Raw genomic sequence first — 14,601 nt, 5'->3', positions numbered from 1 at the left:
CACTCAGTTCCTTCCTAACTGTGCACTGCCAGTGTAGCAAACAGATCTAAATGTGAAGCTTTGAAAGGCATAAAGTGATCTACAAACTGAACCTGGTGAGCTCTAAAAATGGACTCACAAGTCATTGACTCACAAGTCATTGACTCCTCATGTGACCAAATCTGTGGCCAATTGTTAAATTTTGTCCTGGCTACTTCAGCATTAGCACAAATTACAAAGTCATAAAGATCCTCAGTCAGCATCATGATCCAACACAGAAAGGATGGTTCTTAAAATCCCAGTCAGCCGTATGTGATGGCTTTTAGCTCCTTTTCAAGTTTCTGGATCTCCAGGAGCAGCTTCTTGACTTCCAGCTGGGTTTTCAGTTCTGACAGAGGCATTCCACACTGGAAAGCTGCTTTGTGTTGAAGAACCCTCTCACACACCTCACTTTTCCTCTTAAAAAGAACCAAAGCAAAGGCAGAGTGAGACTCCAGTGTGGGGTGACAAAGCAACCACCCTCCTGAAGCTGGACCAAAGCTACAAATGGGGCAAGAAACAGGAAAAACGGGGCAGCTGGTGGGACTTACACATGTGGGTGGTGGTGTCCAGGTGCCATCAGCTGAACAGGTGGTTTTGGAAGGTGCCTCTAAGTGCCCATGATGTCTGCAGTAGAAGTTCACAGTTTCATTCACCTCATACCACATCTTGTTGAAGTTAATCACCACATCATCCTGCCTGGCAAGCCTAGAGCACTGAACTGAGGGGGAAACACACACAAAAAACCCAATAATGGGAGGAGATGGAAGAGAAAACTCTCCCTGTGACCCAGCAGAGCAGCCCCCGGGCCGAGCAGGGCAGGGCTGGCACTCACCTGGCTGGCAGGTGGGCACGGGCGGGTCCCAGGTGCCATCAGCCAGGCACTGGCTCTGGGCAGCACCACGCAGCCTGAAGCCTTCCTCACAGGAGAAGTGCAGGAGCAGCCCATAGGGAAAGGTGAACACCTGTGGGCTCATCCTTCCCCTCTCCACCACGGGCTTGGGGCACCGAACCGCTGTGGGACAGAGCAGAGCTGGCACTGGGCTCTGGGCACAGCAGAACCCGGGCAGGGCTGCTCCTGCCGAGCCCTGATGGCCCCCGGAGAGGAGAACCAGGGTCTGATGTTGGGAAGGATGAAAGTTTGACAAGGAAGTCTCACAGATATGTGTGCTTAGCAGAAAGATTTTTGAATGTAGAATCTGAAGAAGGAATGGAGATGGAAGCAAGTTTTGATATCGAAGAAAAGAATTGCTGAGCCAGTCTTACTGGATAGCCAAGGAAGCAAAAAATATGTTATGACTTAGAGCAAAAGATAAACCCACCCCAAACAAGAGGATGTTTTTGCCAAGCAGAAAGATAGCACAGGCAAACAAATCAGCAAAGTTGCAACTAGAAAAAAGGTCTCAGAATTTTCCACTGCAAGAAATCTGAAAAACAACTTCTAGCATAAACTGTAATGTACTAACTTTGAGTGATTGGAGAACAGTAACATGAATATGGTAATTACAGCAGTTATGATGGGCTATAGATAATAGTTAAGGTATAGATTGGTTCTACTGTATGAAGATGCTCAGCAAAGAAAAGTCTATAATGCATTGTAACCAAAAGAAAAGTCTATAATGCATTGTGACCAAACCCAAAGGGTCTCCAGGCCTGCCTGCAGCTGGAGCTGACAGCTGTGGGCACAGCTCTGTCACCCACAACCCTTGACTGCTGTGACATCTTGGATGGAATAAACTGCATTTTGCAGAGCTGCCTGGATCCCACATCCCTCATTCAGGCTCTTACAGTCTGCCACTTCCCGAGGGATCATCCCCCCCTCCTGTGGAGGAAGCAGCATCTGCAGGCAGCCCTGCTCACTTTAACCCCGTTGTTCTGAGTGCTGGCACTGCCATGCCCTGATCCCACAGTGACCCCAAACTGTCAGCGTTCAAGAGCACATAATCACAGAATGATTACATGCAGGTGCTTTTATTGAAGAGCTCTGGGTGTCAGGGGTGCATAGACCCAAATCTGACCCAACATGGTTTCGAGCTGAACATATTTTTTATTTTATATATTTATATTTATGTTTATATTTATATTTATATTCATATTTATATTTATATTTATATTTATATTTATACGTATATATATTATGCATATTTTATATTCTATCATTATATAAATTATATATTAATTATTAAACTTACATTGTTCTATTGTATACATTGATTTCATCCAAGCAGGGATTTCTCGTGATCCCACTCAAACCCCTAACAGAGTTTCTCATGATTCTTTAAACAATAATTATATCTAATCACATCTAACAATTATATCATTTATCATATACTGACTTCACAGGTGTAGTTTCACATATTCTAGCAAATACAAGGCCTAACATATTCTAGATAATTCAAGGCCTTGTTTGTGTCTCCTCCACATTAATTATTTCCCAGGGCCTACCTTTAACATTTTCCCAGGGCCTACTAAGCCTAACTTTCTTTCTAACCCCCCGAATTTTCTATGATTTTAAAATCTTTCACTATCAAAACCACTCACCCCTGCACTCTGGGGCAGGTCCACTCCACGCCAGGCTCTTGCCATCGTCCGAGGTGCAGTAGAGGGACTCGTCCCCCACCAGGGACAGCCCCTCTGCACAGCTGTAGGTCACCTTGGAGCCATAAGAGAACTCCCTGCCACCTCTGCCAGAGTGCTGCCCAAAGGCTATTTGGGGAGGGGGCCCACACGCTGTGGAAAAAAGGGAATTGAGAAAGAAAGACACGTGCAGTGCAGTTAGCACCTTCAGGTGAGAATCAAAAACATTTCTGTGAAATCAGCACAAAGTTCATTTTGTGGTTGGTGTGAGGCAAATTCACAGGGAGCTGCTGCCTGGATTCTGGCCTTTTGCAGCACCCCAGAAATATCAGGATATTTCCAGTGGTGGCCACCCCACTCCTGAAGTGTTCAAGAAACACGTGAACATGGCACAGTGGGATTCACTCAAAACCTGGACCTGATGATGTTGGAGGTATTTTCCAACCTTAATGATTCTAATTCCAGCTCTGGGGAGGGGACACCTGGCTGAGGTCGTGTCCCCAGGAGCAGGTGCTGCAGGCAGATCACCCACTGGGGGCAGGACATCACCCACTGGTGGCAGATCTCTCGTCCCCTGTGTGTCACACATACCTTTGTCACAGAAGGGCACCTCGGGCTCCCAGCTCAGATCAGCCCCACAGGTGATAGACTCAGAGCCCCTGAGGGCAAAGCCCTCCTCACAGGCCAGCCTCACCCGGGTCCCCACTGAGTAGTCACTGCTGCTTTTATAAACCTCCTTTCCATGAGGGACATCTGGCTTTGGGCAATGTAGTTCTAGAAATAATGGGAAATAAAAAATGTTGTGCATTTCCAAAAAGAACTCCAGTCATGTTTTCTATGGAGAAGAGCTACCAACAAATCTGAACCATGGTAGAAAAGTGACCGCGCCCCAGATGCAGGTCTCAGGCTGCCCCTGTAACCCTGAAGGGTCAGTACAGGGAATTCTCCATGCTCTAATCTGCCTGCCCTGGGAGGTGGAGCAGGTTTTTCCCTCCTGGCAAGGTTTTCCTGAGTTTTTTGGGGATATTGCTGTGGTGCTGGGTCAGGAGTTGGAGCAGTGTCAGTTATTTACTCATTTTCTCCTGACAGGGGAAATGCCTTGGGAACATCTTCTGCTCCCCAGAAAAGCAGCCCCAAGCACAAACCACATCCCCTTCCAGCTGGGTAAATGTCTCCCTGGCTTCCTCAGGAACCTCCCAAGCCTCTAGAAGCTTCCAACCCACCACCCTTGCACCCTCCAGACACCAGCTCAGCCCTGCCAAAACCCTGCCCTTTTTCCACGGGGCCCATCTGGACCTTTTGCTGCTTGTATATTCCACATTAACCCAGGAGAAGTAGATCTGGGGCCACCTGGAGTGGGGGGGGAAATTCTCCATGGCTTCTGTCATGCTCATTTCACCACTCTGTCCCACCTGGAATGCACTCTGGCACTGCTGGATTCCATTCACCATCTCTGCCACAGCGGAGGGTGATGCTGCTGCCACGGCCTTTGAAAGCAAATCCTTCACTGCACGCCACCTCCAGCCTGTCCCCGCTCTCATAAACCTCTTTCACTTGCCATGGGTGCAAGGGCCCTCCATTTGGGATGTGTGGATCTGGGCAAGGAATTCCTGGGAAATGCCAAACATCAGTGAGGGTGAAACCATGGCAAAGCCAAGTGGGTGACGGGAAATTTGTTGTGAAGACAAGGATGCATGGCCAGACACATCATGACATTAAATCTGCCCCAAAAGCATCCCTGGGCTTTCCTGGGGTGTGGAATGTTGGTGGTGGAGCCTCAAGAGCACATTGGATGTTTTCCAGAGGTTCAAGGAGCTGGCAAATAAAGCAAGGCAACTCTGCAGCTGAGGAATAAATCAAAGGAATTCGAGAGTCAGCAAAGACCAAGCTGGGCCCTGGAGCATCCCCCTGTCCCCCAGGCTGTCCCCACCCCACGTGCAGATCCTTCACACACTCTGGCAGTCACAAAAGCCCCAGGCACTCACTTTCACATGGGGGTGGGACTTCACTCCACAAAAAACCCTGCAGGCAGCTGATGTTCCAGGTGGTTTGCCCTCCTCTGAACTGGTGGCCCTGCTGGCACTCGTAGGTGACCACGGTGTTCACAGGGAACAGGTTGCCAGCCAGCCTGGTTTTCAGAGCATTCCTCACATCTGGGGGGTCATCACAGCTGCCTGGGGGTGAGACAGCAATTTAGGGACAGTGCTGCATCACAGGGCCTGGCATGGAGGGAATTTGGGTGAAAAGCACGGGCTCATATTGTTCATTCTGACATGCATTGAATCATCCAGGCTCAGGAAGGGGAAAGAGGGAATGCAAAGGAGACAAATGAAGATATACAGATATTTTTTTCCCTCTGGAGAGAGACTTTTCACAAGGGCATGGGGTGACAGGACAAGGGGGAAGGGCGTTAAGATAAAGGAGGTTGGGTTTAGATCAGATATTGGGAAGAAATTCTTCCATATGAGGGTGATGCCCAGAGAAGATGTGGCTGCCCCAACCCTGGAATTGTCCAAGGAGAGGTTGGACAGGGCTTGGAGCAGCCTGGGCTAGTGAAAGATGTCCCTGCCCATGGCAGGAGGTGGGTGGGATGGGCTTTAAGGTCTCTCCCAACCCAAACCATTCCAGGACTATGATTTTGTACCACACAACGATTTTCACTGTTACAACAATCTGTAATTTCCAATCAAGATGATACTCCCTGAGTGTGGGGGGGTCCCCAGGGGTGCTGTTCTGTAAGAATCCCCAACCCACGTTGGGCGCCAATTGTAAGAATCCCCAACCCACGCTGGGCGCCAACTGTAAGAATTTGTGTCTGGTGGGCTGTCCAGGTCCAATCCAGAAGCTATGGAGCCCAGCCTACACAATCTTACATGGACAAAGGCAAAAGACCAGAAGCTCTCTTCTCCACATAGAGACCAACATCCTACATTTATTTCCAAGGTGGGAAAGAGGCCAGGTCAGGGGGTTTTAAGAGCTTGGAAAGGGGCTGGAGGGGAGGAACCACAGTCAACGGGATACAAGTGAGGAGGGTGAGATGAGGGACTGACCAGGGCAGAGACCACCAGGAGGTACTGGGGAGAGGGGTGTGTGATAAGAGACGGGAAGAACAAACCATGTGATATAACATAGACTACTCAGTCCAAATCTCCAATCACCCAGTGCAATACAACAACTAAATATACTATTTAGTGCAATACAACACTAAATAAACTATTTAGTGACCACAGCCAATGGGATACAAGTGAGGAGGGGTGAGGGGAGGGACTGGCCAGGGGAGAGACCCCCACCAGAGGGTACTGGGGAGAGAGGTGTGTGAGGGAAAACCCATGTGATAAGAGAGGGGAAGAGCAAACCATGTGATATAACATAAACTATTCAGTGCAATTACTCAGTGCAAATCTCCAATCACCCAGTGCAAATCAACAACTAAATAAACTACTTAGTGCAGTACAGCACTGTCCCTGCAGACTCACTGCGCTGGCAGAGGGGCAGGGGGGGCTCCCAGAGGCCGTTGTCCCTGCAGGTGGAGGCCTCGCTGCCACTGAGGCTGTAGTGCAGGTTACAGTCGAACACCACCGTGTCCCCAAAGCTGTAGTCAGGCTGGTATCCACTCAGCAGCTTCCCATTCTCCACTCTTGGCTGCTTGCAGGTCACCACTGTACCAGGGGAAGCACACAGGGAAGCAGCAGTTAGGCTCCAGATGGAGATATGAGGGTTGTGATATTGTCCCAGATTGCAAGGCAAGGTGTATTCTATTTGCCATCTGTTAGAGGTGTGGCAGTTATCTTCTGTTAATTAGGCAGTTTTCCTTATCTCTTCCACAACCAATCCTCCCTCCAGAGAGACATCTGCTGATAACAGACTATTGAATGTCACTGCATGGCTGATAAGAGCTACAGCATCCCATTGGGAGATGTGAGCCCAGAGGGAGGAGCCAAGCATTCCTACCTGGATATAATCTGGAGATTCTGGAACACCAGCACAGCTTCTGCACTGGATTGCCCAGAGGAACAGCAGCTGCCTCTGCCCCTGGATCTTCAGAGGCAGAGACTGCACCTTTCTCCAGGATCCCTGCTCCAGCAGAGCCACCCCTGACACTGCAGGAGGGCTGAGCCACAATTCCAATGGGACTGCTGCCAACACCCTGACCCACAGGGTGTCAGGCTGGGTTCTGACTCTGGCAGTGTTGGTTTGGTTTACTGCATTGTTTATTTTATCCTTTTATTTTCTTCCCTAATAAAGAACTGTTATTTTCTGCTCCCATATTTTTTGCCTGAGATCCCCTTAATTTCAAATTTATAACAATTTGGAGAGAGGGGGTTTACATTTTCCATTACAGGGGAGGCTCCTGCCTTCTTTAGCAGACACTTGGCTTTCCAAACTGAGACAGATATATGGGATATATGGGTTTTGAAAAAAACCCCATCACCTTTTTCAGAAGGGCTGAAAACAGCAGCGGGGTGACGTGGTGGTTTTCTACATCTTGCCCCATGTTACAGCAGGGGTTTTTAAGGCAAAGCATAAAGAGAACCCAGAGGAGCAGGTTTGGGAATTCTTTGCAGCAGTTCTGTTTCACAGCAGGTGAGAGGGATCCCCTGCCCTGTGAGCACAGTGAAATCCCACTCCCACCTCCCTGCTGACACTGTGACTGTGAGGGGAGACCCCAATTCCTGTCACAGCTGCCACACTCAGAGGGTCCCATCTGCAAGAGGTGATTCCATTCCAGCAGGATGGAGGGGAGAGGAGGTTCCAAGGGAGGAAACAGCAGAGCAGAAGCAGGCAGCAGCGCAGGGGCTGGTGCTGGGATGTGGGAGCAGCTCACCTTTGCATTCTGGAGCTGGGCTGCTCCACACACCGTTCAGGTTGTCCTTGCTTGTGCAGAAAATGGAGGCCTCTCCCAGCAAGGAGAAAGGTCTCTCTCCCATCCTGGGCTTGTGGCACTGGTAGGTGACAGAGTCCCCATACTGAAAATACTCCTTGTCCATCCCACTGTGCTGCCCATTTGCTATTTCTGGAGGGGGTGCACAGGGAATTGCTGTGGAAAAAGGGGAAGATCATCATGGGAATGAGAAGAAGACAAAAAAAAAGAATTTAATTAATTTTGAACCAAAGATCTGGCCAGAAAAATGTGGAAACAGGAGGTAGCAGAAGGGTCAAAAATCAAAGGCAGGTCTTGAGGAGCTGCACCAGCCCCGAGCTCTGGCTGGGCACTGAGGGGGTTTGGGATATCCCAGGCTCAAACGTAGCTGCATCTCTCCCAGAGAGTGAATGAACATTTCTGCAGGAAGGGAAACACAGATTAAAAATGCCTTTCTAGGCTCCACCATGCCAAAATCCTGGGCAGATGCCAAACTGCAGATGCCACTGAGATACCAAAATCCTCAGCAGAGCAACACAACAGCCTCTTTATCCAGCCCCAGCCACATCCCTGATAATTAAAGAATAGGTAATTAAGGAGCTTTGCTTACCCTGACAAATGGGAATTTCTCTGTCCCAGGTAAGAACCTCATTTCTGAACACACATTCAATCTCAGAGTCTCCAATCAGTCTGTACCTGTGTGAGACAGGGGAGAGGGAATTACTCCACAGACTCCGTCCTGATGTGTTACCCACATCACCACCAGCAAGGTTCGGGCTCCTTTGTCAGAATTCCAGAGATCAGAAATTGGTCAGAAAGTGTCACTTCCTCAAGGACACACTGGCTTTTGACAAAAACATTTTTTTAATTTAAAAAAATGACACGTTTCTAGGGAAATGAGTAATCTTTATCAACTACTTACAGCTCTGAGCTCAGTATTCACATCTTTCCTTCAAAAGGACCCTGAAACATTGGGAATAGTTTGAAAAGAGCCAGGAGGGTGAACCTGAGTTTGGGAAGAACTGCCTCAAAGTAGGAGATTAAGACACTCACAGTCCGTCTTAAAGCTCTCAAAGGAAAGCTTAAAAGGTATTTCAGTCAGGGTCTGCAATTACCTACATGGGGGAGGCTCTGACAGCAAAGGGGGGAAAAAAGCTTTGGAAAACTGGCTGGAGAGGAAGAAGCCCTGTGGCCTGCTCGTGGCTTACCCAGTGTTGCAGGTGAAGTTCACTTTGGTACCAAAGGTGAATGCTTCAGGCAGGACCAGTCTGCCATTAACCGGCTCCCCGGGGTAGCTGCACGCCTTGGCTGGGGACAACAGGGCTCCAGTCAGCTCCCAGCTCAGTTTCTTGGCAGGAGAGCCAAAGAATTGCCCAGTTCTGAGCCAGGGGATGGAGCAGACACCTCCAGATGTCCCCTCAACCTGAGGTTATTCTGTGACTCCTGGTGCTGGCCAGACCTGCCCTGTGAGCTGCTGCCTCTGGGCTTTGCAGAGACCTGTGGCACCATCTCTTCCCAGCTTAAGGACCCTCCCTCTGCAGCTCCAGTGCTTTTCTAGACACAGGGGCTCAAAATGCCTGAGCAGAAGCACATCCTTTGAGTCAGCAGTGAAGCACAGCCAGCACCAAAGGTGATTTCAGCTCCTGCCATCACTGCCAGCACCCAGAGGAACAAACCCAGTGCTTCCCTTCAGGTCACTCATTGCCACCATCCCCAGGGCTCGCTTTGTGTTCTTCTCCAACAGAAGGAGCTGGCTGCATCAGCAATCAAAACCAATGCCACAGAATCCCAGAATGGTTGGGGAGGGGCCCTAGAGATGATCTTGTACCAACGCAAGTGTCACTGTCATATTTTCTGGAAAATCCCTTTGCCCAGGATTCTTCTCCTGGGAAGCTGAGAAGCCTCAGAGAAAAATGAAAACAATAATTATCTGATTGGTTTCTCCTGTGTTTTGCTGCTTTGAAATGTGGTTTAGACATTGTTTACCAACAGGTGCATGTTTCACTGGTTGCATGTGAATTGTTTTTACTTATTGGCCAATTATTGTCAAGCTGTGTTGGACTCTCAAAAGGGAGAGAGTCCATTATCATTCTTTCCAGCCTTCTTTCTCTGTTCTTTAGTATTCTTTTATCTCAGAATCTCTGCTGGTCAGAGTGACTCTGAGATACATACAAGCCTCTTTTCCCAACCCGGCAGTCGAAGGAGGAGTCAGAATTCTTCTGTTCTCGTTCCAAAGGTTGTTTATTGTTTCTTATCTATAAAATTCTTTCTCTGACCTGCTGAGATCTGTCTGGCAGGTTGGGTTGAGGCACACTGCCCGCCTCAGAGGTGGTGTTGTATTTATATACTAAAAACTACATGTACAATATTTACAATTATTTCCAATACCTATCACCTGTGTTAGTAAGCTTCTACTCTAAACCAATCTAAAAGTGCCAACATCACAGCAGAAGATGGAGGCCAAGAAGAAGGAGAAAGACTGGACACACCCAGATTCCTCCATCTTGCCCCCTGAACTCCCATTCTAAAAACCCCAAAAATATATTTTTCACCCTGTGACAAACTAACTATTATTCTGCTAAAACTTTCTTGACTTGTAATTCTTCATATAAAGGTTGGTAATTGTTTTTCCAAGGGTTAGATCAAAGACACAGGTGTCTTGGGCTCTGTGCCAAGGTCTCTGAGTCCCCTGGGCAGGGGCTCAAGCCCTCCAGGGCAGCCAGAGGAATTTCCTGTGTTCCAACATTTTTAGTGTAGTTTCACTATAGTATTCTTGAATACCATATAATATCATAAATTAGCAAATCAACCTTCTGAGAACATGGAGTCAGATTCATTCCTTCCTCCTCCATCTGGGGACCCCGTAACCACCACACCCAAGGGCAGGGACGCCCCCAGACACACTCACGTATGCAGATGTCATTCGATCCACGCCACAGCCCGTTCACTCCGCAGGTGAGGACGTTTGGAACGCGAGCATTTCTCACATAGCCTGGCCTGCAGACAAACTCAATCCTGGAGCCATAGGGGAAGACCTCGATGCCCTCCAGCCGCCGCTTGGGCTCTGCTGACGGTGATCGTGGTGGAGGGGGACAGCGACCTGGGGACACAGGGCCCTGTCACCATGACAGCTTCTGAAAAATCCTCTGTGCCCAGGATTTTCTCCTGGGAAGCTGAGAAGCCTCAGAGAGGAATGAAAACACCCATGATATCTTCTGAAAAATCCTCTTTGCCCAGGATTTTGCTCCTGGGAAGCTGAGAAGCCTCAGAGAAAAATGAAAACAATAATTATCTGATTGCTGCTCCTGTGTTTTGCTGCTTTGGAATGTGGCTTGGACATTGTTTACCAACAGGTGTGTGAAAAATGCGTATTTTATGATTGGCTTTTCGCAAATATTAAAATCAATATTATATGTGTTATGTTGGAAAGTTATGCTGTATTAATTCTCTTAAGTAGTGTGTTAAATATAGTTTTAGGTTATAACATAATGTTAAAATAGAAACCATGTATGCGAGATATTTTTTTTAAGAAAGGAATGAGGTACTTGCACCAGATAGCAGCCACAGGACACCTAAATCTTTCAGAGAAAAAGAATTTATTGCTCCCTTATCAGGAGAAATGAACTTCTTCCTGCCTTGCTCTGTTCTGAAGATGCCATCAGGATTAAGAAGCTGACACTGCCCAGACAGAATCCTTTGTTTGAATGGAATTTATGCATCATGTATGAGGTGTATGAATATGCAACAGTCTGTTGCTTTTAAGGGTTAATCCTCTGTTAATGTGGGTCCTTTTTTGGGCTTATTTTGCCCAGAAAAAGGTACCCGGACTGTCCATAACTCTTTGTTTTTATCGTCTCATATTGTCCTAATCCAAATTGTCCAAATTTTTATTACTCTAATTATATTGCTATTTTTATAACCATTTTATTACTATTAAACTTTTAAAACTTTAAAAACAAGTGATTGGCGTTTTTCACAAGGTGAATGTTTGATTCGTTCCATGTGAATTGTTTTTAATTAATGACCAATCACAGCCAGCTGTGTCAGACTCTGAGGAGTCAGTCACGAGCTTTCATTATCATTCTTGTGAAGCCTTCTGATGTATCCTTTCTCTTTCTTTAGTATAGTTTTAGTATAATATAATATAATATAATATAATATAATATAATATAATATGATATAACATATGATATGATATGATATGATATGATATGATATGATATATAATATAATATAATATAATATAATATAATATAATATAATATAATATAATATAATATAATATAATATAATATAATATAATATAATATAATATAATATAATATATAAGTCAATCATATCATATAATATAATAATAAATCAGCCTTCTGAGAACATGGAGTCAGATTCTCATCTCTCACCTCATCCTGGGGACCTCACAACCACAAGCCCATGTCACAGATTGTTCTGGTTTGTTCCCCTCAGCACCCCAAAGCAAAGAGAAGAGCAGCCTGTGGCTGGCAGGGATCTGACCCCTCCAGTCCCACTCCTTGCATCTCACCCAGCAGATTCAAAGGCTGGACACAAAGTCCAGATGAAGCATTTCTTCTCCTCACTTAGTATAAATTATTGCACTTTTGCAGCTAAAATAGTTTTGTACCTGCTTCCCACAGAAAGAAAAAAAAGGCAAAGGAAGAGCTGATCACAAAGATTTACAGAGCCCTTGAAATGCACAGGCAATGAGGAAAAGAGAAGGATTCAATTCTTGTAAAGCCCAGGAGAAGGTTTTCCTCCAGGGGGTCTCAGTTCATCCTGGTGGACTCATTCACTTACTGTGGACAGTGACAATGAGAGCAGCAGTGAGGAGTGACCCAAGCACAGCTGCACAGCTCCTCTGCCTCCCCAGCTCCAAAGCTGACATGATTATTCCTGCCTGGAGGTCCCACGGATGTCACCACATTCCCCTCGTGGGACAGTACCTGTGTAGACAGCAGAGGGGTATTTGGGGTATTTATACTCAGCTACATGCACAGGTCTTATTTCTGCACCCCTGAGCAGTTCCTACAGTCACAGGAGAGGAGTAGAAGGAGAAGGAGCTGAATTTCTTTTCTGGAAACTTACTGGTAAAACACTTTATTGGTAGTAATAAATCTCTTTGGAAGGAAATAAATTCCTAGTCAGGAGAAATCCTACAGGGGTCACCAGAAAAGCTCCCTGACAATGAATCACCCTCGGGGAGAGAGAGAAGTATCCAAGCAAAAAGTTCCATCAGTCTGTGCAAATATTCCCTGAGTGAAGGGAATATTTCAAGCTGTAAGGGTCACAGGTCAGTCAAACCAAACTGCTTTACAAAATGGAATTTAAGTGCAATTTGCACTCAGCTGGCACCCCTAGGGAGCTGGAAGAGCCCTCTCTGTGTTATCCAGGGTCACTCACGAGCCTGAGCCCTCCCAAAGTTCCAGAATCTCCCAGTGCCTGCCCTAAACCCAACACTTCCCATGCCTGCTTCACTCCTCTGCTTTTCTCTCAGCCCTTGGCACCCCTCCTGCTTTAATCTGATTTAATTTCCTGACCTGGGTGCTCCCTGCCCTAAACCCAACACTTCCCATGCCTGCTTCACTCCTCTGCCTTTCTTTCAGCCCTTGGCACCCCTCCTGCTTTAATCTGATTTAATTTCCTGACCTGGGTGCTCCCTGCCCTAAACCCAACACTTCCCATGCCTGCTTCACTCCTCTGCTTTTCTCTCAGCCCTTGGCACCCCTCGTGGATGAATCTGATTTAATTTCCTGACCTGGGTGCCTGCTGGAGCTGCACACGAGCTCCCAGGGGCAGCCCTTGGAGCTGCCAGGCTGGGATTTGTCTTACCTGGGGCTGTGGAGGCAGGAGATGGAGAGCCCTGGTGTGCTCAGCACTCACAGGATGGAACAGGGACTGCTCTCCTCCAGCCCCCAGGCAAAGGAGGAGTTTTATAGTGCCCACACGCTCAGATCTGGCTCCACAATGAGAAACTTCAATTCTGCAGAAATCAGAGCTGGCCCGCTGACCCATAAATCATTAACTCCTCCTGAGCAAGAAGGAGTTTATTCCACCCCCAGGGCAAAACCCTACAAAACTGAATGCAACCCAAGCAGATGTTGAAATTGTTTGGATTTATGTGTGGAGGTGCCAAGTCTTTGAAATAATCCTTGCTGAGCTGCTCCACTGGGAGCTCGGGTGCACTGAGGGGTGTCCTCAGGGGAGCTGCTCCACCCCAGGGCAAGGCCAGCCTGAGTTCATCCCCTCTTCTCGGGTTTTGTGTTGCTGAAATGGCTCCTGAGGTATTAAAAAGCCTTTTTTTCCCAGCTCCAAGACTGAAGAAGTCGAGATTCCTCTGCTCTGGTTTTCAAGGTTGTTTATTTTCTTTTATCTATTCCATTCTTTGACCTGCTGAGATCTCTCCAGCAGGTTGGGTTGTGGCACACTGACTGCCCTTGGGGTGGTGTTAGTTTTTTATCCTAAAAACTACCTGTACTTTATTTACAATAATTTTCCAATACCTATCACCTATGTTAGACAGTCTGCCTCTACTCTAAACCAATCCAAAAGTGTCACCAGCACAGCAGAAGATGGAGGACAAGAAGAAGAAGGAGAAAGACAGAACCCAGATTCCTCCATCTTGCCTCTTGAACCCCCATACCGAAAACCCCAAAATTCTACTTTTTCACCCTGTGACAAATTCACTATCATTCTATTCAAACCCTTGTGGCTTGTAACTCCTCACACAAAGTTGGTGATTGTTTCCATGGGGTAAAATCAAAGGCACAGGTGTTCTTACTCCGTGCCAAGGCCTCTGAGCACCTTGCCAGTGTCTCGAGCCATCCAGGGCAGCCAGAGGAATGTCCTGTTCTGACACCCTCTGATCTCAGGAAGCCATGGCCAAAAGGGGTTTCAGAGACCATTCCAAAAGGGGTTTCAGAGACCATTCCAAAAGGGGTTTCTCCATGGGAGCAGCTCCAGCTGGAGCTCAGCAGCCCAGGAGGGCACCGGGAGCATCGCTCGGAGCTGAACACACAGAGAATTCCAGAATGGTTTGCTTGGAAAGCACCAAGCTCAGTTCCATGGAAACCCTGGGATCCTGACCTCCAGGAAAAACACCCTTAAAGGTGAGAAGACAAGGGGAACACCAG

At 47.3% G+C, this 14,601-nt stretch overlaps 1 protein-coding gene across 1 annotated transcript; it reads right to left on the bottom strand.

Annotated features, from left to right (window-relative positions):
* Positions 1–281: 281 nt before the first annotated feature.
* Positions 282–10,663, bottom strand: LOC136566097 (complement component receptor 1-like protein). The gene is made up of 13 exons (XM_066565056.1): positions 10,660–10,663; positions 10,365–10,556; positions 8,665–8,764; positions 8,067–8,152; positions 7,421–7,633; positions 6,072–6,254; positions 4,581–4,769; positions 4,008–4,205; positions 3,187–3,369; positions 2,560–2,748; positions 854–1,033; positions 570–739; positions 282–437 (listed from the first exon to the last, which is right to left on the bottom strand). The coding sequence occupies exons 1-13, from the start codon at positions 10,661–10,663 to the stop codon at positions 282–284; spliced, it is 2,043 nt and encodes a 680-aa protein (XP_066421153.1).
* Between the last annotated feature and the right edge of the window lie 3,938 nt (positions 10,664–14,601).

The sequence above is a fragment of the Molothrus aeneus genome, chromosome 24 (genome assembly GCF_037042795.1).
Source record: "Molothrus aeneus isolate 106 chromosome 24, BPBGC_Maene_1.0, whole genome shotgun sequence".
Taxonomy (NCBI): domain Eukaryota; kingdom Metazoa; phylum Chordata; class Aves; order Passeriformes; family Icteridae; genus Molothrus; species Molothrus aeneus.
Note: the sequence above shows the minus strand (reverse complement) of the source record. Positions and strands in the feature narration are given on the sequence as shown.